The following is a 24,699-nucleotide window of genomic DNA, read 5'->3' as shown; positions in this document are numbered from 1 at the left end:
CGAGGTTGCCAGAATTAGCACTCCGACGGGCAAGTCAGTCTTCAATCTCTGAATTGCTTATATTTTAAGTAAAGTGTAATAATTCTCACATACCTTTCTCTGGTGGGTGATCCCGTATTTATAGTATTTTCTTTGGGCCTTTAGGCTGGGCCCATCCTTGTTCCGTCACATGTACCTCTACTCGGCGTCTGTTTTACTGGCTAGGATACTGGTTATTTTACTCGGCTCCTTGATTGGCTGGGGTATATGCCGAATAGAGGTTACGTTTCAGACCGGATACACTCATCCGTCCCTATTGGTCTAATAAAATTCGGCTCCCACAATTGCCCCCCAAACACCCTACTAGCATCAGTTAGTCGGCGTGTTTGGCTTTTAGCCTGGGAAGTCAAAAATTCAACAGTTAACCCTCTTACCAATGCGTGTCAGAATGCACGCACGCTTCTTAGTCATCGTAACGCTTTCCCGCCCCTTCATACACTGTTTCCATTTAATATGATTTGAAATTGTCTCTTCGAGTGTATGTCCTGAATGTTCAAAAGATATCTTGCTCACCCTCTAGTGCAACTTTATCTCTTCGCGGCTTCTACAACTTCTTGTTTCTCGCTTCTCCCTTTATCTCTTGTAAGTCTTCTTCTCCTTCATTTTTGATCTCGCTTCTTTGTTTGCTTTTAACTTTCCGTAATCCTTGGGTTTGGCTTAAAAAGAATGGCAAACCATCTGAAAGAGCTCATTTCGGCGGATCAAATCTCCGGCTTTCGACGTCATTTCTCCATCCCTGATGACGTCTATCTGTCACTTTTAGTAGACAGCATCACTGATATGCAGAGGAAAGATGAGAGCACAATCGTCTTTTTTCTCTTATCAATTGTTGAGGGCGGAGTCCGCTTTCCTCTTCACCTACTTTTGAGGGTCGTTCTTAGATACTGGGGTCTAATCCCTTCCCAGCCCAACGTCAATTTTTTTCGCATCATGATGGGGATCGTAGAACTAAATCGTCGTCTTAGGACCAATTTAGGTATTCCTGCCATTCAGCACTGTTACGCCTTAGCCAAATCTACTGGCCGGCTAGGGTGCTACTTTCTTAGAGCTAAGGATACTGATCATCACTTAGTGACTATGCTCGCCAGCTCTGGAAAGCGTGTTGACGACGTGATGGTCGTTGTCCGCGGCAACTAGGAGTTCGGCGAAGGTGAAGATCGCCTAGACACGGTGCCGAGGAAAAAATGCGAACCAGATGGCCGATTAGATCACTTTGTTTTTCATATTCGCATGTATATGTATTCGGCACTATGTTCATCTTATCGTTTTGTTTGTGCAGGCAGCGATTTGAAGAGAGTGCTGGTTTCAGACGACGATGTCGTGCTCACAGAAATCAAAACCGCACTACAGTTCGTCGGCTGTCCAAACCTTCAAAAACAAGGAAGGGCAACCCACATTCTCCTGCAGTACGAGCCGACTTACACAACGTTCTCAGCGACAAACAACATTCCGATCGCGCGAGGCGACAATCAACCTGCTGCCGTCATCGTCCCCAGCTTCAAAAACTTGAGGCAGATCGATTTAGAGTCATCTGATTCTGAACACGCGGAAGAACAAGTGGCCGAACCAATCGCCGAAGATTCGGACCGGTTGGCCACGGAAGTTGACGAAGCGATCAATTCAGCCTTTGAGGAAGCTGGATTGAATTCTTCTAACCCTCCGTCTACTTCAGGCCGAAGGGACGCCTTCGAAGATATTTTTTCGAACTTGGGAGACCTTCCCGGCGATTACTCTGAAGATATGGCTGGGGAAAATCTTACGCAGATGGCACGGAAGGGGAACGTCGAACGCATGGCAGCCCGAAAAAAGGCCGAGGCCATCCGTTCCGGACTGGTCCCGACTGAGGCTGTTCAACTTACTATTTTGCAACATACTATTGTAGAGGAATCGGCTCAGGTTGTTGTCGCCGAGACGGAAAAAGATGTCGAGCGCCCGATTACAGAAGAGCGGCCGATTTCGGAGGATCGAGGCGAAAAAAGAAGTGCTGAGGACAAGGACATCTCCAAAGAGGTCCCTGTTGATAAGCGGCCACGCTTAGAGGAGTCGGCTGTGGTTGCCCCTTTCATCATTGAACCAAAGATAAAAAACATGCCGATCTCTTCTGAAGCGTCGGCTTTGAAAGATCCAGGTGTGGCATTAAGCTTGGTCGCCGCGGTCTCCTTGTCGGCTGACAAGGCAATCTTTCGTGCCGAGCTGGACTTGGCAACGGTAGCATTAGCTACTCAATCGGCCCTTCTGGTACGTGTTTATCCTTGGAATGTGATGATCTTTTGGTTTGCATTCGATGCTTCTTGGAATGTGACGATCCTTTGTTTTGCAGACAGTTAGAAGGATCGCCAAATTAGGCCAACACCAGCGTGATGCTGTTGAAAGGATTGGCCGTTTACAATCGGAAGTCGATGGCCAAAGGAGCAGGGCGGAGTTTGAGGCAATGAGAGCTGTAATGGAAAGTGCACGGGCGGAGGCTGAAAAGGAAAGGGCTAGGACTGCTGATCAACTCAGGTCTAACGCTGAGGAGAGGGCAAACGCGAGCGAGGAATCGCTCAAGTTGGCCAAGGAGGCGCTTGTGAAACTGGAGGCCGATTTGGAAGGGTTGAAGCAAGCCAAGGAAAAAGCCAAATCTGAGGTTTCTGCGGCATTCGAGGTTGGGAAGAGCGCTGCTTTTAATTACTACGTAGAAGAAGTCCCCAAATTTGAGAATCGAGGATTCAGACAGAGCTGGCTCAAAGCCCTTGCTGCCGCTAGAGTTACATTGGCCATGCCAATTCCATACGAGCAGGTGGACGTTGAACCGCTTGAGTCTGATCCTGAGACTTGATTTGGGTGACATTCTAGTTTTGTTAGGCTATTCTCAATTTCAATGTATGTTTTTTGTTAGTTGACTTTCATCTTTTTTGGATTTTCATATGTAAAATGTCCGTTGCTAGCGCCCGATTTATGAATGAAAATTTTATATGCGCTCAAATTATTTCTCGTATTGTTTGCTCTATGAGTATATAGTTAGGAGAATCAGTAGTTAGAACAAAATGTCAAGATTACGTGAGACAGCAAACTTAACAGCCGATTAAAATAATGGATCTGATTTAATCATAACAAAATGAATTTATGACTGCTTTACAGATAAATCGACTCGTGGAACGGCTGGGGCACTCAAGCTGTCTAGATTGATGGACTGCCTTTGCCCCAGCTGGTTCATGAACGTAGAACACCGAATAACACGTTACTTATGAATCTTATACTGTAGAATCAATTCGTGGAATGGCTAGGGCACTCAAGCCGTCTCGATTGATTGACTGCCCTTGCCCTAGCTTGTTCATGAACTTAGAACGCCGAATAACACGTTACTTATGAAACTTGTACTGTAGAATCGATTCGTGGAACGACTGGGGCACTCAAGCCGTCTAGATTGATGAACTGCCCTTGCCCCAGCTGGTTCATGAACGTAGAACGCCGAATAACACGTTACTTATGAATCTTGTACTGTAGAATCGATTCGTGGAATGACTAGGGCATTCAAGACGTCTAGATTGATGAATCTGCCCTTGCCCCAGCTGGTTCATGAACTTAGAACGCCGAATAACACGTTACTTATGAATCTTGTACTGTAGAATCGATTCGTGGAACGGCTAGGGCACTCAAGCTGTTAGATTGATGAACTGCCTTTGCCGCAGCTGGTTCATGAACGTAGAACGTCGAATATCAGTGGTTGATGGGGCGATTAGGGCATATGACTCAGTCGACACCGGGTTGTTGACGCATCAATATTAATGAGATTGCCTCAGAGGTGCTGCTCTCATGGGGAATAAATAGGCGTGTACTTCGTGAACGAGCGTCCTATTTATGTGCTCAGTCAGCAACTCAGTCCAGCTCTTTGAAGAAGATCAAAAAAGCTTTTCTTCAATAGCAGAGGTGAAGCGAAGACGCTAGTTGAGCTGGGAGGTGCCATGAGTCGAAGCGGTGAACCTTCACGCACGGGCAGTAGGACTTCGAGGGATAGGAAGAGACACCAATCTCCTCATCGTCGAAGTAGGTCGCCCAAGAGGGACAAACAGCCACAGCGTAAGTCTCATCAACCCCGTCCTGGAAGGGAATCCGACACGACTCCTCGCCCATTGAGTTTCGCGGTCTTCATGGGTAATAGACCAATGACAGAAGTGGATTCGATCATTCGAGATCCAAATGTGGCAGTCGAGTTTGCTCAACAGATTTTTCCACCCGCATCCAGCAGTCGATGGTAGGTCGGCCGGACTTCGAAGTGTTTCGTGAAGGCGTTCACGGGGCGGTGAGGGGACTGTACACGGCTTATGAGATCAGCATGCATCTCTGCGCCGCTCGCCGCGACATAGAACAGAGAGATGAACGCATACGGAAGTTAGAAGCTCGCGCCAAAAAGGCCAAGTGTGAGCTAAGGAAAACCAAGTATGCCGAGCCCCAATCAACCAGCCACCCCAACCCGGTTGTCGAAGAGAAGGTTACTCAAAGGTTGATTGGTGATGTGATCGCCGATCATAATACGGCCAGCATGTTCGCGATTGGGACTGCGAGAGCCGCGGCTTATGAAAAAGGCTTTCATGACGGCCGACTGATCGAAATTCAGAAGACCAAAGAGAAACTCACCGAAGAATTTTGCCGATGTGAAAATCATGGCTTTAAGCACGGTTGGATCAAGGCATCTCAAGCCGCGAAAACTTTCCGAGCGTCGGGCATTGATTCGACATTGCCACTCTACCGACGTAAACATTTTCCGTTTTCCGCTTTTGAAGTCGAGAAGAGCGATGAGGGCGACACCGTATAAAAATACTATGTAATTATTGCCTAATTGAATAAAACGTCCTATTTTAAATGTTTCATTGTAATTTGCATTCGGCACACACGTGTTTGCGTGTGTTTCATTGTATAAACATTGACCGGCCCGAGTCAACTAGGTGTTTAATTCCGAACGGTTATATGCCGGCTCGTCATGAGCATTCTTCATTAAATATATATTTGGTATACATCAGGCACAGTCAATGCACCGATGAGGCTTCGAATTCGGAGGCTTAATCGGCCCAAAGGTGTCATGCAGCAAGGGCTCCGAATCCGGAGACTGTCAGCCCATCTATAATTGCCGTTTATATAATTAGGCCATTTTAACTCCAAAAAGCTAAAAATTAGTACATGGGGTGGCTGCGGCCAAATCGACCAGCGTCCGTCTTTTGGAGTTCAGTGTTAGTGAAATCGCTTTAGGGTCACTGCAAGGATTAGAAATAAATCGCTTCAGACTCTGCACGCCAATAATCTTCACTTACTATGTTCAGACTCGATTTAAAACAATTTTTTTGCGTGGGGTTAGATAATTGTGAATTTCAAATGGAGTTTTCTTCAACAGCAGAGGAGTAGCTCGAACTTTGGCTGAGCTTGATACTGCAATGAATCGCAATAGAGAGCCCACCCGTGCGAGAGGTAGGGCGTTCAAAGAATGGGAAAAACGTCAGCCTCCAAGTCGTTGAAGCAGATCACCCCGAAGGGAGAAACAGCAACGGGAAAGTTCTCCGCAACTGTGACCTAGAAATGAGGCCGACGTAGCGCCGCGACCGTTGAGTTTTACTATTTTCGTGGGGAATTCCTTTCTTGTCCTAGATCTTGGCCTTGACGTTGTCTATGGTGTCAAAGCTCTCCACCTCGAGGGTGGTTGTCTCGCCGGTTTGAACATTGTGGATTCGAGCGCGGTCAGGTCAAAGCATTTCAAGCTGCGGATGCTCTTCGAGCAGCGGGCGTTGATTCAACATTACCGTTGTACCAACACAACCACTTCCCCTTTTTTGCCTTCGAAGAGAAGGGTGAGGACGAAGGCAACGCTGTATGAAAATAGATATTGTAATGCTCGAACGCAGATTGCGTTTTTGTAATTACTGTTAATAAAATGTTTTATTTTAAAAGTTTACATCTCATTCTGAATTTTTATGTGCTTAATTAAGCATCTAATTTCGAATGTTGGCACGTTTTGTTTTGTTCATGCGGTTGTGCCGGCTCAACTTACATATCCCTGCTTTGATGTTTTTTCATTCTGGAGGGCGCTCCGAATTCAGAATATTACTCGACCTTTGAGCGTCGCCCGGTGGGACACCATTTGGTCCGATGAATTTGGAGGCTTTATCGGCCAAAGACGTCATGTGCCGATGGGGGCTTCGAATCCGAAGGCTTTTTGGCCAATCGGGATATCCACGAAGGGCGCTCCAAATCTGGAGGCCTTTTCAGCCCAAAGGCATTATGCGCCGAAGGGGCTCTAAATTCGAAGGCTTTTTGGCCAATCGGGATATCCACAAAAGGCACTCTGAATCCGGAGGTTTTTTCGGCCCAATGGCGTCATGCGCCGAGGGGGCTCTGAATCCGGAGACTTTTTGGCCAATCGTGATATCCACGAAGGGCGCTTCGAATCTGAAGGCTTTTTCGGCCCAAAGGCGTCATGCGCCGAAAGGGCTCCGAATCCGAAGACTTTTTGGCCAATTGTGATATCCATGAAGGGCACTCCGAATCCAGAGGTTTTTTCGACCCAAAGGCGTCATGCGCCGACGGGGCTCCGAATCCGGAGACTTTTTGGCCAATTGTGATATCCACGAAGGGCGCTCCGAATCCGGAGGCTTTTTCGGCCCAAAGGCATCATGCGCCGAGGGGGCTCCGAATCCGAAGGCTTTTTGGCCAATCGTGATATCCACGAAGGGCGCTCCGAATCCAGAGGCTTTTTCAACCCAAAGGCATCATGTGCCGACGGGGCTCCAAATCTGAAGACTTTTTGGCCAATCGTGATATCCACGAAGGGCGCTCAGAATCCAGAGGCTTCTTCGGCCCAAAGGAGTCATGCACCGAGGGGGCTCCGAATCTAGAGACTTTTTTCATCGGAGCACTTTTTAACTAGATTTCGCAGTGGGTGGGATTACAACTTTTTCAACAAGAATCCTTGCATTACAAAAGTGGAACGTGTACATGGCGAATCATTTAGAACTGGGATCATTCCCCACAAGTCAGGTTTAACGACAGAATTTTTGCAAGTGCGTCGAGTTCCAGGGCCGTGGCAGACTGCGTCCTGACATATTTCTGAGCCGATATGGAATCTATCCAATGATGTCCGTCTCAGTTAGGACCCAATTTTTCATCAATCGGTTTCTTGTCATCCGGAAGTACCTTCAGGATCAACTCTCCTGGTGTGTAGCGGCGCAGCTGAATGCGCTGATTATACGAATTTGCAAGCTATTGCTGGTATCGCCTAGGACTTCCGTGGCTTTTCGCTAGGGAGCCGTCTGACATTGTCGAGACTGTTTCGATTCGGCACTTCAGTGGAGTTACTGGAAACCACGGATTGCTTGTGCGGATTGCTGGAAACCATGGATTTGCTCAATGCCGTGTTCGGTCGGGAAGCGTAGCAGCTAATGATAGGTGTTTGGCACGGCCTGAATAGTATGCAACCAAGTTCGCCCCATGATGATTACACGGCGAAGGGAGCTTGGCGACCAAGAATTCCACATCCACTGTTTGGGAGCCCGCTTGAACGGGTAATGTGATTTTCCCCAACGGGTACTCTGGATTTGCGATGAAGCCGAATAATGGATAAGGAGCCAGAGACAGGTCTGATTCGTTGAAGCTGAGTTTGATGAAGGTCTCGTAATACATAACCTCCGAAGTGCTCCCTTGGTCTATGAAGACGCGTTCAACGATAAATCGGTTTACGTGTAGTTCAATGACCGATGGATCAATGTGGGGGAGTGTTATGCCGATAAGATTGGAATCATCGAAGATAATACTTGGAGCTTCGTGGGGCCGTTTCGTTGGTGTGCATTGCTTCTGGGGGGCTGACTGAATGGCGTGTGCGGTAAGAGGCGTTGGAAGGCTGTATATCATATGAATGACGCCGAGCGAAGGTGAATCCTGCTGAAGGGCAACTGTTTTGATTGCGCTCTTTTGAACATGTTGCTGGAGCCGACCATCTTGCACCAATTCCTCAAGGTGGTCTTTCAAAGCATAGCAACTGTCCGTATCATGATCGTGATCTTTGTGATATTCACACCGCATGTCCCGCCTTCTCGTGTCAGGAGGTCCCACCATTTTGGACGGCCATTTGAAGAATGGAAGATATTGGATTTTGGATATAACCGAGCTGATTGGCTCGGACAGCTCCGTATATTTCTTGTCAGCGTGCTTTGTGCGCCTACTATCAACTTGCAGTTGCTTATTTGCTCGGTGTGAGCATTGATCGCTTGATCGGCGAGAATCTCGTCTCTTTTCTCGTTTAGCTCGCTGTCGTGGTTCAGGGCTCTGAGGTGGTATGGAACTTATTGGCTGAGCAATTTCAGGAGGAGCCATTTTGTTGGCCGTGTGTCTAGCTTTAACCCGCAAGGCGTCATCTTCCACTTTGCAGTATTCTTCTACTTTTTTCATCAACCCCCAGACTGTTTTGGGGGGTCTTCTAGTCAAGGAACTGAGGAGGGCACTATTTAGATGTAATCCCATTTTGAAGGCGGTGATGGCCATGGAGTCGTTGCAAGCGTCATCAACAAGATTAAAGCATTTCCAATATCACGCTGAATATGCTCTTAGTGTTTCTCATGGCAGGATTTTCATTGCCCAGAGAGAGTCGGCTTGTTTCGGCTGGACCTCATTGGTGATGAATCTGGCCCTGAAGGATTTCTATAATTGGTGGAAGGTTTTGATCGAAGCCGGCTCCAGTTTATAATACCACCTGACAGCCAATGGTCCCAAACTGTTGGGAAATATTCAGCACATGAGGGCCTCGTCGTCTGCATGCAATGTCATGGCTTGCTTGTAGTGGCAGATGTGGTCGGTGGGGTCTAATTAGCCGTCATACAAGGTGAATGACGATGCTTTGAATTTCTTGGGTAGCACTGCCTTTGCAATCCGTTGTATGAAGGGATCATGTTGATATTCGTCCGAGCTATTCCTTCTTCGCTTGTGCCTTATACGAGGACTTTTTTAAGAAGAACTGGTGGTTTCAGGTCGCCCCTTCTTCCTGGGCTCCGGGGATAACGAGTCGGAGTCGCTATTAGTGTCGTCTTGTTGGGGTCGAGGTCGTCGACCACCTGCCTTCGGAGATCGTTCCGGATTTAGGCGTATAGCTTGTTTGGACTTCGCCACTTCCAAGGCTAAATCTTCACGAATACGTTCGTTCTCAGCGATCATGTTCTCCAACCTCTGTTCATTTTGCTTTGCTTGTTCCATGATCGCCTGCATTGTCTCATGCTCCAAAGTTGAGGGTGAGGCGAAGTTCAAGGCACGTCTTGTGGCGATAGTCTCCGGTCCAAGCATGTTTGTTGAAGTGAGGTCGTCTCTTTGCGTGGTTTCATCAGTGACTATTGGAGGATCTTCTGTTACGCCTGCCATGGATATATTTGAGTATTCCCACAGACGGCGCCAATTGTGGAGAAGTGGTTTCGAAAATACTCTTCTGATCTTGGGAGACGCTAGTGATCCGCTTCTAGTCACCTGAAAAGGGATAAACACTCCGGTCGGGGGTGCTGGAATTAGCACTCCGACGGGCAAGTCAGTCTTTAATCTCTAAATTGCTTATATTTTAAGTAAAGTGTAATAATTCTCACATACCTTTCTTTGGTGGGTGATCCCGTATTTATAGTATTTTCTTTGGGCCTTTAGACTGGGCTTATCCTTGTTCCGTCACATGTACCTCTACTGGGCGTCTATTCTACTGGCTGGGATACTGGTTATTTTACTCGGCTCCTTGATTGGATGGGGTATATGCCGAATAGAGGTTACGTTTCAGACCGGGCACACTCATCCGTCCCTATGGGTCTAATAAAATCCGGCTCCCACAGCTGTAGTTTGTTTGTCATGAACCTGGCTACAAACATCTCGGCCAGGCCTTCCTAGGTCTTCACACTTCCCTTTGGCAATTTGTGAAACCAATCTGATGCAATCTCCCTGAAGGATGAGGGGAACACCTTGCAGAGCAACGGCTCGTTCCCGGTGTATAGTGCCATCGAGTTCAAGTATAATCCGACGTGAAAGTTGGGGTCCGACTTTCCGTCGTATATCTGGAACCTCGGCATACTGAATCTTTTTGGGGCCTCAAATTTGTCCAACTCCGCCGAGAATGGTGTTTTCGGCTTAACAGGGGACGTTACCTCGGCATCTTGATGCTTCCTCTTGAGGTAATCTCTCAAGTCCTCCTTTGTCCGTCCAGGAGCTCGGCTATCTCCTGATTTCAACCTTTTTGGTGCATTACTTTCGGCTTCATTGTGAGCCCTCTTCAACCTTTCTCCATTAGTTGTGTCGAAGCACAACGCTTGCCTTTGAACGTGCCGATGTTCTTTGGGGTCTGCCTCCTTGGTGCGATGTGTCCTTCGAGACTCTTCCCTCCTCAACTCTCCTCGCCCGACCTTCCTTGAAGGCCGATGAGAGTGTTTTTCACTCCTGGTGTGATGGGGGGCTATAGGGATTGTTTTCTACCCTCCTTTCTGGGCATTGGCCGCTAGAATTGACGTGTCCTGCAACGGGAACGGTGGCTGCATGGCGTTGTTTTGCATCATATAATTGACGACCGATTGCAGGTCTGCCAATTTGTTCACCATCTCTTTTACCTCTTCATCCCTCCGTAGGCATCTATCCTTCCATACCTGGAGGTCGTCCTCGTTGTAGTACCCACTTCAATCTGGTTTCTTTGGCACGTCGCCATCCTAGCCGACGTCTTTCTTTCTGTGATTCTGGTTATGAGTCTCCTCATTGCAACCATCTTCCTCCATATTAGGATCAACGTGTTTACCGTTCCCAGCAAGGGTTTCATCCCTAACCTTATCATTCTGTCCGTCGTTGGCCATCTATTCTCCTTTCTTTTCCACAGACGGCGCCAAATTGTGTGTATCAATTTTCGACCACACTGCCAACTCAGTATTCAGCTGGAGAGCACTGGCAGAATAGATGGCGCCTGATTGACCTGCAACAGAAAGAAGAGATTCCGGCGGTGGTTTGTCTACCCGGGGGCACTCCGACGACCAAGTCAGTTATCTCTCAAAGATAAATCAAGTGCTTAACTCACTGTTCAGAATATAAATTGCGTACCTTAGACCTATGGGGGTGCCTCTCTTTTATAGTTAACTCAATCCTAGTCTCAATAAAAGCCTTGCTTCAATGGACTTTAGCTCAGTGCTTATCTTGGACTCTTCAATAGATAAAGATAAACTCCCTAAGAGCTTTATCCTTATCCAGGCCGACATCCTTCCTCATTCTAGAACTCTTGTCCCTTATCCGCTTATCTCGGATTTCGATATCTTCGGAGACAACCTCGGCCTAGCCGATATCACCTCAGCGTCATGAACAGAACACGTGGCACCTCGGCTGACACGTCGGCGTCACCTTGGCCACGTGTTGGTACTCAGAAAATATATCCCCACATATATATATATATATCACAAATGTGTTTTTAAAAATAAACCATCTACTTTTTTGTTAGACAAATGCGATAAAATGCAATTATATATATATATATATATATTTGATCGACTTACTTTTTCTCATAAATGATACATAAAAAAATCTTACAAAATAAAAAAATTTAAATAATTATAAATAAATAAATAAAAAACATGATAAAACATATGAACCAAACAATTCTCTCAAGTTTGAAAGCCCAACCATGTTATGGTCTACAACTACCACACTTCAGTGGTTGTTGAGTTTTGAAATCAAATATTTGGTAAAACTATCAGAATTGGGTACCTTAGATCATATCATCCACAGCTACCATAGTTTCACTGGTTGTTGTGTTGTGTTGAGTTATGAAATCAAATTATTTGGTAGAAGTGTCATAATTGGGGTCTTAAATAGATATTTTTATGTTGTATTTGATTTTGGATTTGTGAAAGGAAAGAGAGAGAATTACTTATACATACTCATTTTTTAATGAAAAATGCTTCGCACCCCCAGTATTGGAGACCCCCAGCTGAGGTGGCACCGCACGTGATTGTCACGTGACGTTAAGAACCAAACACATCTTTGTCTTCATTTTGAAATCTCCCCCCCTAAAACACGTATGTCTTCGCTCCAACGGTAACCACTGCGACACATGACCCCACTCCGACGCCTGACCCCCACTCCGACGCCGGCGACCACTCCGACCCTTCACTCCGACACAGCTCGTTCCCGCTTCTCCCGAATCTCCGATTAAGTGGTAAATTTATCTGGGTATATATATATATATATATATATCTGTATATATATCTATCTGTGAAGCCTGTATATATCTATCTAACTGTGTATATCTGTGTAAATCACTTTTTGGATTTGGATTGAATACTGAATACTTGAATTTGGATTGAATACTGAATACTTTGAATTTGGATTGAATACTGAAAAATTAAATTTGAATTTGGCATTTTGATTTTCTCTGTCATGCTATCTGATCTTGGGAATTGAATTTGGCCTTGTCATTTGGGAATTGTGGCCTTTTCATTTGGAGTCTTACATTGCCATAAACCTGTTCGATAAAATTCCTCAACGAAATGTTAAACCTGTTCATAAACTTGTTTCTATCACTTTATAAAGCTTTATGACAGTGATTGATAAACCAGGTTAAACCTGTTCATAAACAATGATTTACGCAGGTTAAACCAAATTCAAGTATTCAGTATTCAATCTGTGATTTACTGTGATTTACGCAGTATTCAGCATTCATAAATAATGTATATCTGTGATTTACGCAGGCTACCTGTTCATAAGCTGAATTTAGAATAATATTGAATACTTTATAAAGCTGATTTACGCATGTTAAACCTGTTCATAAACAATGATTTACGCAAGTGTCATAAAGCTGTACCATACTTGAATTTTGAATTTGGAATAAGATGTCATAAAGCTGTAACAACGAAATTTGGAAAAAGCTACTATCCTTGATTTGAAATTATGAAAACCTGTTCATAAACCTGTTCATAATTTATGAAACCTGTTCATAATCTATGAAACCTGTATCTATGAAACATAATCTTGGAAACTTGTCTATCCAAGATTATGACAGGATAGACATAATTTCATAAACCTGTCTATCCCAATCTTGGAAACCTGTTCATAATTTCATAAACCTGTTCATAATCTATGAAACCTGTATCTATGAAACATAACAGGATGGATCCAAGATTATGAAACATAATCTTGGTTTTCATAATTTCATAAACTTATTCATAATCTATGAAACCTATATCTATGAAACAGGTTTTCCCATTAAATGAGAAGATAAAAGAGGCATTGCATAAAAGAGAAAACTCATAATGCCTCTAAACTCAAACAACCGACACATGCATTGAACTTCACGTTCAGTTAAATTAAAATAGACAACAAAGTCCACATGCTTCATCTTTTTACAAACTACCATCGCTTCTTGGACATTATATGTACAAATTGATCCTTCATCTTTCACAATCACTGCCTGACAGTACACTAATCTCTTCAACTCTCCTTGAACTTCTTTGAATTTCGCATTGGTGTAGGCTTGCTGAAATTGCTTCTCAAAACCATATATAGTTAGGCAATCAAACAATTTGTGTTGAGACTTGAAGTCTGCTTTCTTCTCTTTCTCTACCTTATTTCTCAAGGCATTGTCATATTGTTCAACGAATTGCTTCAATGTAGTTTTTAGATTTACATATCCATCAAAAAACGCATTCATACTTTCACTTCGTTGTGTAGTTGACATGCCAGCCCAAAAAATGTCTTTAACATAGACAGGTACCCATCGATTCCGCTCATCATATAGTACCCCCAACCAGTCATTATCATAAAGATTGAATGTTGCAAGCATCTCTTCCCATTTACTCTCAAATTCAGCTCTTATCAAACAGTCATAAACTGCATTTTGCATAGCCAACTTTATGGCTTCATACTGAGCATATCCTTTCAATTTCTCCAGAATTTTCTTCATGATATGCCATAAGCACCACAGATGTCGAGCTTGTGGAAACATAATTTCTATAGCATTTTGCATAGCTCTACACTAATCAGTTATGATAGCTTTTGGCGGATGATTTGACATGCAACTTAACCATGACTTGAATAGCTAAACAAATGTGTTAGTGTCTTCACTAGACAACAATCCACAACCAAGCAAAATGGACTGTCCATGGTGATTAACTCCGACAAATGGAGCAAATGGCATGTCATATTTGTTCGTCAAATAAGTTGTGTCAAATGAAACGACATCTCCAAATGCTTCATAAGTCGCCCGACTCCTTGCATCAGCCCAAAACAAGTTTCTAATACGAAACTCCTCATCAACATCAATCACATAAAAGAATCTTTCACTATGTGCTTGCATCCTCATAAAATAACTTTGAAGTGATTCGGCATCACCTTCCCCAAGCCTCAACCTTCTAGCTCTCTCAATGTAATTTCTTGCATCTTGCTCGTCAAATGTCAATGACTTGTATCCCCCCGCTTCAACAACCATTGAATGAAAGTTCCTAGACACCCCAATCCCTGCTTGATCATTAATTTCTAATTTTCTCTTCACAAGATTAAGAATTTTCTTATTCATTGCAAAATGACTTGAGTCAGTGGGAATCAAATCATGATTATGCTCAAGGTTAACTGTGGTTAGTTTATATCTCCCATCCTTTTGTACACTACCTCGTACCCTTGCTGTGCAACCAATCTTTGTGGACAAACATGGCTTCAGAGGGTTGACTTCTGATTTCTTTTTTCTCTGCCCCGCTCGTGAACATTTAATTGCAAAGTTTAGCAATTGCCCATCATCTCCAAAATGTTGTGCTCTATGAGCTATAGAAAATCCAACATGTTTAGCATATTTGACATAAAATGTGTACACCTCTTCCCTTGAGCTAAAACACATACCCTTTTTAGGTTCTTCAACGTCTTCGCCCTCATGTATTAAAGGATTCTCACCAACATTTGAATCAACCTCCATTCTTCCACTTTGCGTACTGAAATAACAATTAAACAAATACAGCTATTAGAACAATTAACTTGCAGCACAGAGAAAATAAACTTGATTGAAGAGAATGAACTGTAAAAGAGGCAATAATTGTATATAAGGGTTCAAAACTAATGGTGCACCAAAATGAGAAACATCCCCACTACCATTACAGAAACCTGCACATTGATCCTTAATGATATACTAGAAGGAGCTGAAGAACACAATTCTGAGCTGGATTACAGTGAATGATCTAAAGCACCTAACAATTTGAATTTCAGAGGAGTCACCACCAATTAACAGGCGAAGAGGATCCAATAATTCAACATCACATGAAATAGTATTAGTACCTACAAAGTCTATAAGTAAGTCCTCAACATTTTTCGGATAAATTTACTTGTGCACTGCGAAAAGCTCATTACAAAATCTGAATTGCCTGACACAATTAAGATGTTTTAATCATGTAACAGACTCCAATCCAGATCAAACCCCTACAGAACATTCTAGGTGATATATCATCAATAGGGCGTACAAATGAAGTTATACTACAAAGGCAATAAGGTAGTAAAACCAAAACCCAATGGATTTGGATATGACATATTGCCTTAGGTTCCATTCCATTTGCTTAAACTAGCACATCTACTTGAAAATTTTCAAGGAAAAACTCGTCATATCTCAACATAAATTTACTTGAAAGTTTTCAGGGAAAAATTCGTCACATCTACTTGAAAGTTTTGACATAAATTTACTTGTTTTCCCCTGTTTGTTTCAACTGAAAGTAGTTTTTGAAAATTGTGAACAGCAACAATTAATTATCTCCATTCAGTTTACTACCTACAGGGGCACAAAACTATAAATTTTCCTACAGATTAATGGACAGAGGACAACCAGATTGATGAGAGCAACGAAGATTGAGGATAGATGAGAGCGAGCTATGGAGATATTACCATTCAAAAGTGTATTGGAGGCACAGTAATCTGATATTGCTCAAAACTTTAGCCGTCGTCGAAATTCCTGCCGAGCTATGGCCGTTGTCCAGAATACACTTTTGCAAAAATTCCGGCGAGCTATGTCCGTCGTCGGTGGAGGAGGAGGATGTCGGCGAGAGGTGAGGATAGACGAGGATGGCGGCGAGAGGTGAGGATAGACGAGCTACAGGTTTGGTTCCCGCTTTTTCCAAATTATTTTATTTTATTTTATTTATTTTTTTTCAGCTGTGTTTACACATCAGCTGCCATGTCACTAGGGGTCACTGGGGGTCGCAAGTCACTGGGGGTCTGTAGCAGGGTTGTTTTTTAATATGTAACTAAAAGATCATCGACAATTTTACCAATATCTTCTGCAACTCATATTTCTACTCAAGGCATTGGCAATGACTATTCTGACACGTGTCAAGGAATAAACCTCAATAATTTATAGCAAAAAATAAAAACAGATTCTCCACAGGACAAAAGTCATGTGGCATTGATAAAAAAACAGATTACCAACATCTCAAGCAAACTTTATCGTTCCAACTCAAAAGCAAACCTTATCGTTCCAACCCAAAAGTTACAAAGGCAAATTACACCTTATCTCTTCAGACTTCAAATTATTTCAAATTCGTCTTCCCAACTCTATACAAGCAGACCCTTTCTCCATGATGAGGCAGGCTTCCAATATCGCAAGTTTTTCTTGCTATTAGAAATGTGAGTGTGAAAAGTAAGTGTGTGAAAAGTGTAAAAGTGTGAGCAGTAGTAATTTTAAGGGTTGTGTATGATTTGTCCAACTTGTTTCTACGCCTGTGAACCTGTGTAAGTTTGTTTATTAAATTTAAGTATGATGTTTATTTAATATGTTTTTAATTTTTGATATTCATACTGAAATCAATGATAGAGGAAGAACCAAATCATTTAAGAGTACTATTATCAATTGCTTACAGTCAGTCTATTATTATTATAGTCAAAGAACTTCTACCTTTGAAAACTAATCAAGACTGAACAAATTTCTGTAAAACATCTCCAAAAACAATTACAATCCTTAATCTTGATCTTTTCCTAACCCAATAAAAAGAGAAAAAGAAAATTAACTTGTACTTTTTATTTTCCAAATTTTTTTCTCATTTTTTTTTATTCACGAATTCCTATAAAAATTTAATATTCAAAGATTACCTTGAAATGGTTTTGACATCAAGAAGACATTTGTTGGTGTCACGGTATTTATTTACTTTACATCCTTTGTTTTAGTGTGACACTAACGAATCCAGATCATTTATAGTGAATTGTCTAGAATGTATCTTTATGGTGTTTCAAAATGTCTAAAATGTCAATTTGAAATATTACAAGATATACTACCGACAATAAACTATAAAAGTTTCATGCCGTACACCTCAAATTGAGTTTCTTTTTTTTTCCTTTTTTTTTTTTTATATTCACAAATTGAGTTTTGGTGTTATCATTCACTTAACTTCTTTTTTTTTTTACGGACTCGCATATTTACACTGACAAATTTACTATATTTATACTTACAAATTTACCTATAATGATATGACAGAGTTAAACACACTATCATTAAATGTGTAACAAACTAAAAATTACCACATCATTGTGAGTAAAATTATGAATAATTTTTAAAAGTCTCAAACATTTTCCCTCAAAAAATTGGAGTTACTGTTAGTTGTTTCTTCCACAACCGACTAGCTAGTCCACCCCCCGTGAGGAAAGATTAAAAAAATGTAGAAAGGCGAAGACTGGAGATTTGCAATATGAAAGACTTTAAACAAATGAAAGACTTCTCTCCCCTCTAATTTACTACGTTCAATTTATCAAAAACAATTAATAATTATAAAAATATATGATACTACTCTTATTTTATATTTAAATCATAAATTTAAGTAGAAATTTAATGAAGAGTTGAGAAAATGTCCACATCTAAGAGCCATCCGATGGGTCATCACTGCTGCTGGAGTACAAATATCCTGAATCTCCACATCTAATGTGAAGACTTCATGACACAAAAATGTCCACGGGAAAACCTGGAGGATGAATTTGCAGAAAAATTACAAAAATACAAACCCTTTTCAATAGTAGATTAGACTGGAAATAGCTTTCAAATTTGAGTCAAGATCCCCTAGAGTGTTGGAAGAAAACCAGAAAGAAACTAACACACAAAATCCTTAAGGATAACCAATGGCCCAAAATGGAATTGTTGGAAGACAAAATACTATCAGCCAAGGCCAGTGGCCCAAAAGTGGGGAGCTAAGAGGCAGTTTCCTAATTGGTACAAGCATCTCTCTTCAAATTCTTTCTAGTTTTCCACATATTCACTTGGATTTTTTTCCCTTTCTCTTCCTTTCCACAACACAAACAGAATAACATTGTAAAAACTCCCACGGGCGGGCAAAGACTTCAGAAACCATTGTTTGCAATAAATAATTTTTTTTTAAAAAAATGCTGGTTAAATACTTAAACCTCAACGCCAATTAGAACAATACATACACCTACCCATTCAAAGTTTAGGTAGTTGACTGGAGTATCAGCAACTAACAACGAAAGCTAATAGAACAAATTAAGATTCACAATATCTCAGAATCTAGTCCCAATAGCTCAACCAACAAGTCAACCAAATTAATATTTAAAATTTATAACTAAACCAGAAAATAATGGTGGAACAGCTCCACATCAATGACACAAACATAAACTCAAACAAATCCCAAATGCATATTATAAGTAGAACAATACCATACCCAAAATTATCCAATGATCTCAAATATCTAAAGAATGGCTAAATTCCCTCAGTCACAAACTGTCTAGAGATATAACCCAAAAAAGCTACATATTAAGCAGAACGGAAAATTATCCAATGATCTCAAATCTAAAAAATGGCCAAATTCCTCAGTAACAAAGATAAAGTAATACCCGTCTAAACATTACCCGAAAACACTAAGGATTATACCTCAGTTAGCCTAAGCGGTACCAGATGGCTTAGAGGCTGTAGAGAGTTTGGACCTCCTCTTTGCCAAGCTCTCACTACGACGTTCACGCTGCTCCTTCAACCTGGAAGCAAGAAGCTTCTGATACTCGGCTGCCTCTGACTTGGCCTTTGCAATCCTCTTCTTCTTGTCAGCAATCCTCGCACGCTTCCTCTGAAGTGTCAAGGGAGTAACCAGCCTCTGTATTTTAGGAGCTTTGCTGCACTTCTTCCCTGTGAACCATAAATAATTATTTTTTTTCAACCACCACAAATAACATGGGTCTTTGATCTGAGTAAAATTTTCCTTCTTGCTCTTAAATAGAATTTCAGCAGGTGTTCACTTTGTGTTTGTACACTCCAAAACTCACCAAGAAGGGATGAGAAAACTCACCAGATTTGGTTGTGAAAGTTCGACGATATGTGTTGACATACTTCCTGACATCATCCTCCTTTGAAAGGTTAAAGAGCTTCCGAATCTTTGATGCCCTTTTTGGACCTCTCATTCTTGGTTTCTCAATGTCAGTCAGTCCAGGCAGATCACTCTCACCCTTCTTGACAATAACCAAGTTCAAGACAGACAGATCCTGGCTGACTATGCATCCACGAACAGACTTCCTTCTACGTTCTCCATTTCGCCTGCCATATCCCCGGAAGCAAGGTGTACCTATTTAACAGAGTCATTATTTCTACCCAAAAAAAAACTTCAGCTAAATATGACAATGTGAGCAGCTGTGCATAACACTTTTAGTTATATACAATGAAGGTAAGAGAGTTTCAAATTCAACCAACCTCGGTGAAGCAAAAGCCGAACACGACCTGGAGTCAACACTCCCTGCTTCATTGGGAAGCCTTGCTTGTCACAACCTCCCATTATTTTAAATACATAGCCCTTGAATTCCTGCAAAAAAAAATGAAGATGCTTACTACTGACAGACATTGTTGTCAAATATAGTGAATGGCTAATCATACAACTCACTTTATTTAACATAATATATAATTCTATATATGTATATACCTATAAAAATACACTCATAATATTTAAAATGAAATAAATATCAGTAAAGTTAAATTGAATATATTCATATACATAGAAAACCACGTATAATGATATAACAAATAGATTAAATTGTTTTGGTTGAAACGAGTATCAAGTCCTATAAATCTAATCGTAAATCATACAATTCTAACAACCAGATAGACAAATCCAGATAATAATAAAAACTGCGGTGAAAACAACGGAGAAAAAAAATAGCTAGACTATACCTCACCCAAAGCATCTCCGCTGACCTCTTGAGAGATCCTCTTGTCAAAAAAGGCTCGGCTGCATCATAAAAAGAAATTTTGAGGCAAGGCATCAGGTAGGAAACTACATTTTATTGCATGGGTATACAATTTCAACAATAGAAGAAAACAAATTAAAACAAAATGTGCTTTATAGACTCCCGGACCTTTTACATGGATTTTAACATAAAGCAACAAAATCATGAACAATTATAATCAACAAAATTATTGTACACAGTAAGAAAAATCATATATCAATAAAAAAAATGCCCTATACTAACTTCTAAAGATTTTGCATAATTAGTTCATTACATACAACTTGAACAAAACCTAATTTTCCAAATTAAATCCAATATCCCTAAAGACCACACAAAAAACTCCCTTACACATTATATATACATGCACATGCACAAACATGGTTCTCACCCATTAGTAGAAAGATACCATCAATATCTAGTAGGCTAGAAACTAAGGCCTTGACATTACTAAAATTGCTTTAAAACCTTGTCAAGCACGAAAACATAAAATGAGCATAAAATTACCTGCACAAAAGCGTCTCCACTAGTTGGTTTATGAGTTAATATGCATTTCAATCAAATATCTTTTAAACATAAGTAGTCTTGATTCATTAAAACATATTGATAGCATATAATAGGATACTCCTCCATTTCCTTATACTTTAATAATAATGTAGCTCAAAGAGTTCCTAGAGTTTAATTAATGGGGGTTTGATCAACAATACGCTTGTTCATTGTTAATGCCAGATCAGGATGTATGAGTGTCATATTGAGCAGAATATAACATACTTGCAACAAATAGCATTTTCAGTGGCTATTACATACATGTGTATTACGCAGTTGCAGCAAGCCACCAATTGTGAACTAATAATAGATCATAGTTTTTTCTTTTTTCTTTTCTAGTGTATCATCCAAATATTTGAATCATAAAATTATATGAGATTAAAGAAAATGGCACTACCATCAGAGATAATTTTCAGCATCACAACAGTTAAGACAGAACCACTTAAAAATTTAAAGTGTGATTCAAACCCACTAATCCTTGAGAACGAAAATGTTTATTTATCCCTAACGTGCAATACAATCAAAACATAAGAGGTGAATTCAAATTTAGATAAGAATGTAACAGCATTTTCAAAGGTTTCCCGACTCAATAATAAACCGACAAAATCTCACAAACCTCACATCTCTCAAAGCATTGAATAATCAGTCAAAAACCCAGAAATCCCACATTCACGTGTCCCTATGTATGCCCATCCAATTCAACCATTTCAAAGATCAAGAAAGATTACATTCAATGCAATATTTTTCAACTGACAGATTAAATTTTCTCAAACAGTGTCAAATATACAATCCTGCTTCAATTCGATTCAACAAATACAACTTTCCAGAATATTTAGTACAAAATTTGAAGTCAAATCAACCAATAAAGGATAATAAATAAATAAATAAAAGGAGCTCACAGTTTCTGGTCATCGTCGATTTCAAGCTTTTTCTGACATCCAGTGGTCGGATTTGCGATGTTGAACTGAAAACAAGAACAAAAACAAAAACAAAAACAAAAACAAAAAACGAAATCTTGTTATAGAACACGAAGAGAGAGAGAGAGAGATTTACGGTTTTGCAGATTATACAATTCCAAATTTAGGGTTTTAGCTCCGAAACCTAACCTTCATCTTCGACAAAACGGAGAGTCGGCCGCGGAGATGAAGAAGAAATGGTCCTGCTGCTGCAGCTGATCTTGCTCCGGTTTACCTTACAGTTGATTAGGGTTTTTGAGGGATGGCTGTGGGGCAGTTTATATAGACTACGGTTCTGGGCTCGGAGAAACCTCTACAATGGACCTGGGCTTTAGGCTGACTGGAGCTATATCATGGGCTTTCATTGAAGAAGCCCAATCGCTTCAGCAATGAAATTGTTGACTGGGTGGGAAACATCCAAAATAATACAAAACAAAATTCATGATATTGATTTGAATTGATGTGGTTTGGATTACATCTGAAATTAATCTGATTTATCAATTTTATTTTGGGTAAATTATAAATACATTTTGTTACCTAAAGGACAACTTAAGAGGAGGGATAAATTAAGTTTTTATAATTAAAAATTAATAATATCCTAATAAAAATTATGACTAACACAATAGATAAATATAGTTGATGAAATAAAAATAATTAAAACAAGTGTTCTAACAACTATATCAGTTAATGATTTTAGCAGAGTGAAAATGTGAAATATAACTGCAGCAATTTAAATAAAATAAAGAGATAAGGGAGAGAAAGACAAACAAATTTATAGTGGTTCGGGTTCAACTCGGCCTACGTCCACTCCTCAAGCTTCACTTGAGATTTTCCACTATACTCTACCTTCACGGGGGTGCTAGCAACCTTTTTACAAATAAAACAATCATCCACGGATTTTACACAGACTTTCTAAGTCAGGAACACTAAGTATACTACACTCTTACAAGGTTGAAAAGAATGTGTTTTTGCTTTCACAGAAAGCTACAAGAATTATCTCTCAAAGATAGATATAAAAATAAAACTCTGGTTTTTCTGTAAACCTCACACAGGAAAGATGGACTTAAAGCTATACGTCTCCGTGTATAATTTTTGAAAGAGGATGTAAACAAAAATTGAAGAACACTTCTCAGAAAATTTTTCAGAGAATAGATTTGAGTAATTATAGATTAAAGAATATTTTCTAATTTTTTGTAACTTATTTACATTAGAGGCTTTGGTATATATAATGAATCTTATAGCCGTTGTATTCATTTGAATTTACAGCCGTTTATAGCCATTGTACTCTATCATTACTAATTTGAATATCTTCCACACCATTATTACTAATTTGAATATCTTCCACTTGAACCTTTTGAACTGCTGATGTGCTGGGCTGTTTGAACCTCTGTTTTTGGGCTGTTTGAACTCCTGATTTAATTAAATATTAAATACATTCTAACAACATTTAGGATAAAGGTTTAGGTGAGAAATAATGGGGCAAAATAAATTTTGATTATATTTTTCTCTTTCAAATAAATTAAAGCATAATTAAATAAATTATCGAAATAAATGTTGATTCTATTTTTCTCTTTCAAATAAATCATCAAAATAAATTTTGATTCTATTTTTCTCTTCCAAATATAATTAAATAAATTATCAAAATAAATAAGTCTAACAATCTCTCCCTTTTTGATAATGGTACACAATGATGTTTTGATTTGATTTTGGAGTAAGAAAAACTCCCCCTCAAGTCATGCTCCCTGAATTCATTTCTAAAAACATAGGTTAACATATGTGTTGTAACACCCTCAAAATAGACCCATAATCATACATTTATTATACAAGAAAGAGATATCATATTCCCAACATCAGAGTATTCTTACAAGAGATATTACATGTTGACAACAAAAGTAAATGCCCTATAGGCTTACAACTTTCCGAGTCAACACTTGGGTTCAACAAAAATAGAGTTCTAACTCTTTACACAAATAAACCCATGGCTTGATATACATGTAATAACCAAAAATCAACAAAATAACCAAAAGAGTCTTCAACTCCCAAAACCTTCCAAGCTATGTCCTTGGAGGTGACATGTCACATGAACTTGAAAATGATGTCCTATATAGGGTGAGCCAAAGCCCAATAGAGATATGCTAAACATAATATGAGCAATAACTAAAATATTAGCATTTGATAAACGTTTAACTCATATAAACCAACTTATAACATATTCCAGTTTCATGACAAATATGTCCATGTTTCATTCCACTTTCTTGTACTTAACCAATTCAATTCATAAACATGGCTCAGAACCTGGCCAAACAATTCAATGAGACTATAACTCATATTAAAACACTTCCAATACTTCACTTAATACACATATTTGTTGTATTAATGGAGTTCATCCCCGATCTCCTCCCAAACAGGTTTGAGAGTCCATCCCCTATCTCCTCTCAAACCATGGAGTACATCCCATATCTCTTCCCAAAAAATATACATATACAATGTATTTAAACACTTATCATATACAATGATCAAGCAAAGCACATATTCAATGTGTTATTCCATCCGTCATATTCAATGATATATCCAATTGATTAGTTTTAATTCACCTAATCATCATGCAGTGTCTACAACAATCAAGACTATCCTTCACCGATAACCCAAAGCAATTATTTCTAAACAGATAATAAATGCGTCAACAGATAAATTATCAACAAGTTCAAAGGTGAGTAATTAACCAATCCAACTCCACCATTCATTATTTCCAAACCAATTTCATTATCTCATAATAAATGTCATTAATTTCACAAATGATCCAATTAATCCCAACTAAGATATTTTCCCCTTTTTCTCAATATTGACCCAAAGGTCCAAATATCATCAATAGACCTCAATAACTTCATTTTAAGGCTCAAATACACACATATAGTTCAATAGGACAAAAACCCCTCTTTACACATTTTTAAGGTTTGAAACCCTACTCAAA

At 40.1% G+C, this 24,699-nt stretch overlaps 3 protein-coding genes across 3 annotated transcripts; all 3 read right to left on the bottom strand.

The window, feature by feature from the left end:
- Nucleotides 1-12,785: 12,785 nt before the first annotated feature.
- LOC145820691 (protein FAR-RED IMPAIRED RESPONSE 1-like) lies at nt 12,786-14,017 on the bottom strand. The gene is made up of 4 exons (XM_082917194.1): nt 13,406-14,017; nt 13,076-13,098; nt 12,951-12,962; nt 12,786-12,813 (listed from the first exon to the last, which is right to left on the bottom strand). Exons 1-4 carry the CDS (start codon nt 14,015-14,017, stop codon nt 12,786-12,788), a joined length of 675 nt encoding a protein of 224 aa, XP_082773320.1.
- Nucleotides 14,018-14,089: 72 nt separating this feature from the next.
- Nucleotides 14,090-14,956, bottom strand: LOC145820690 (protein FAR1-RELATED SEQUENCE 5-like). Its single transcript, XM_082917193.1, has one exon. The coding sequence runs from the start codon at nt 14,954-14,956 to the stop codon at nt 14,090-14,092; it is 867 nt and encodes a 288-aa protein (XP_082773319.1).
- A 3,679-nt stretch (nt 14,957-18,635) lies between these two features.
- Nucleotides 18,636-22,067, bottom strand: LOC114258743 (small ribosomal subunit protein eS6). The gene is made up of 6 exons (XM_028198727.2): nt 21,879-22,067; nt 21,672-21,736; nt 20,174-20,231; nt 19,700-19,808; nt 19,302-19,574; nt 18,636-19,141 (listed from the first exon to the last, which is right to left on the bottom strand). The coding sequence occupies exons 1-6, from the start codon at nt 21,882-21,884 to the stop codon at nt 18,903-18,905; spliced, it is 750 nt and encodes a 249-aa protein (XP_028054528.1). The 5' UTR covers nt 21,885-22,067; the 3' UTR covers nt 18,636-18,902.
- Nucleotides 22,068-24,699: the final 2,632 nt, after the last annotated feature.

The sequence above is a fragment of the Camellia sinensis genome, chromosome 1, assembly GCF_055761805.1.
Source record: "Camellia sinensis isolate YWXY chromosome 1, ASM5576180v1, whole genome shotgun sequence".
Classification (NCBI taxonomy): Eukaryota; Viridiplantae; Streptophyta; class Magnoliopsida; order Ericales; family Theaceae; genus Camellia; species Camellia sinensis.
This window is presented reverse-complemented; position numbering and strand designations above follow the sequence as displayed.

What these genes read in the sequence shown, in the direction of transcription:
- LOC145820691 (XM_082917194.1), bottom strand. Translation starts at nt 14,017, where the DNA reads ATGCAAAATGCTATAGAAATTATGTTTCCACAAGCTCGACATCTGTGG. An exon ending in ATAATGTCCAAGAAGCGATG is followed by an intron (nt 13,099 to 13,405) that starts GTAGTTTGTAAA and finishes AATTATGAACAG; the next exon opens with GTTTCCAAGATTGGGATAGA.
- LOC145820690 (XM_082917193.1), bottom strand. Translation starts at nt 14,956, where the DNA reads ATGGAGGTTGATTCAAATGTTGGTGAGAATCCTTTAATACATGAGGGC.
- LOC114258743 (XM_028198727.2), bottom strand. An exon ending in ATCGACGATGACCAGAAACT is followed by an intron (nt 20,232 to 21,671) that starts GTGAGCTCCTTT and finishes TTTATGATGCAG; the next exon opens with CCGAGCCTTTTTTGACAAGA. An exon ending in GCGGAGATGCTTTGGGTGAG is followed by an intron (nt 19,809 to 20,173) that starts GTATAGTCTAGC and finishes TTTTTTTTGCAG; the next exon opens with GAATTCAAGGGCTATGTATT.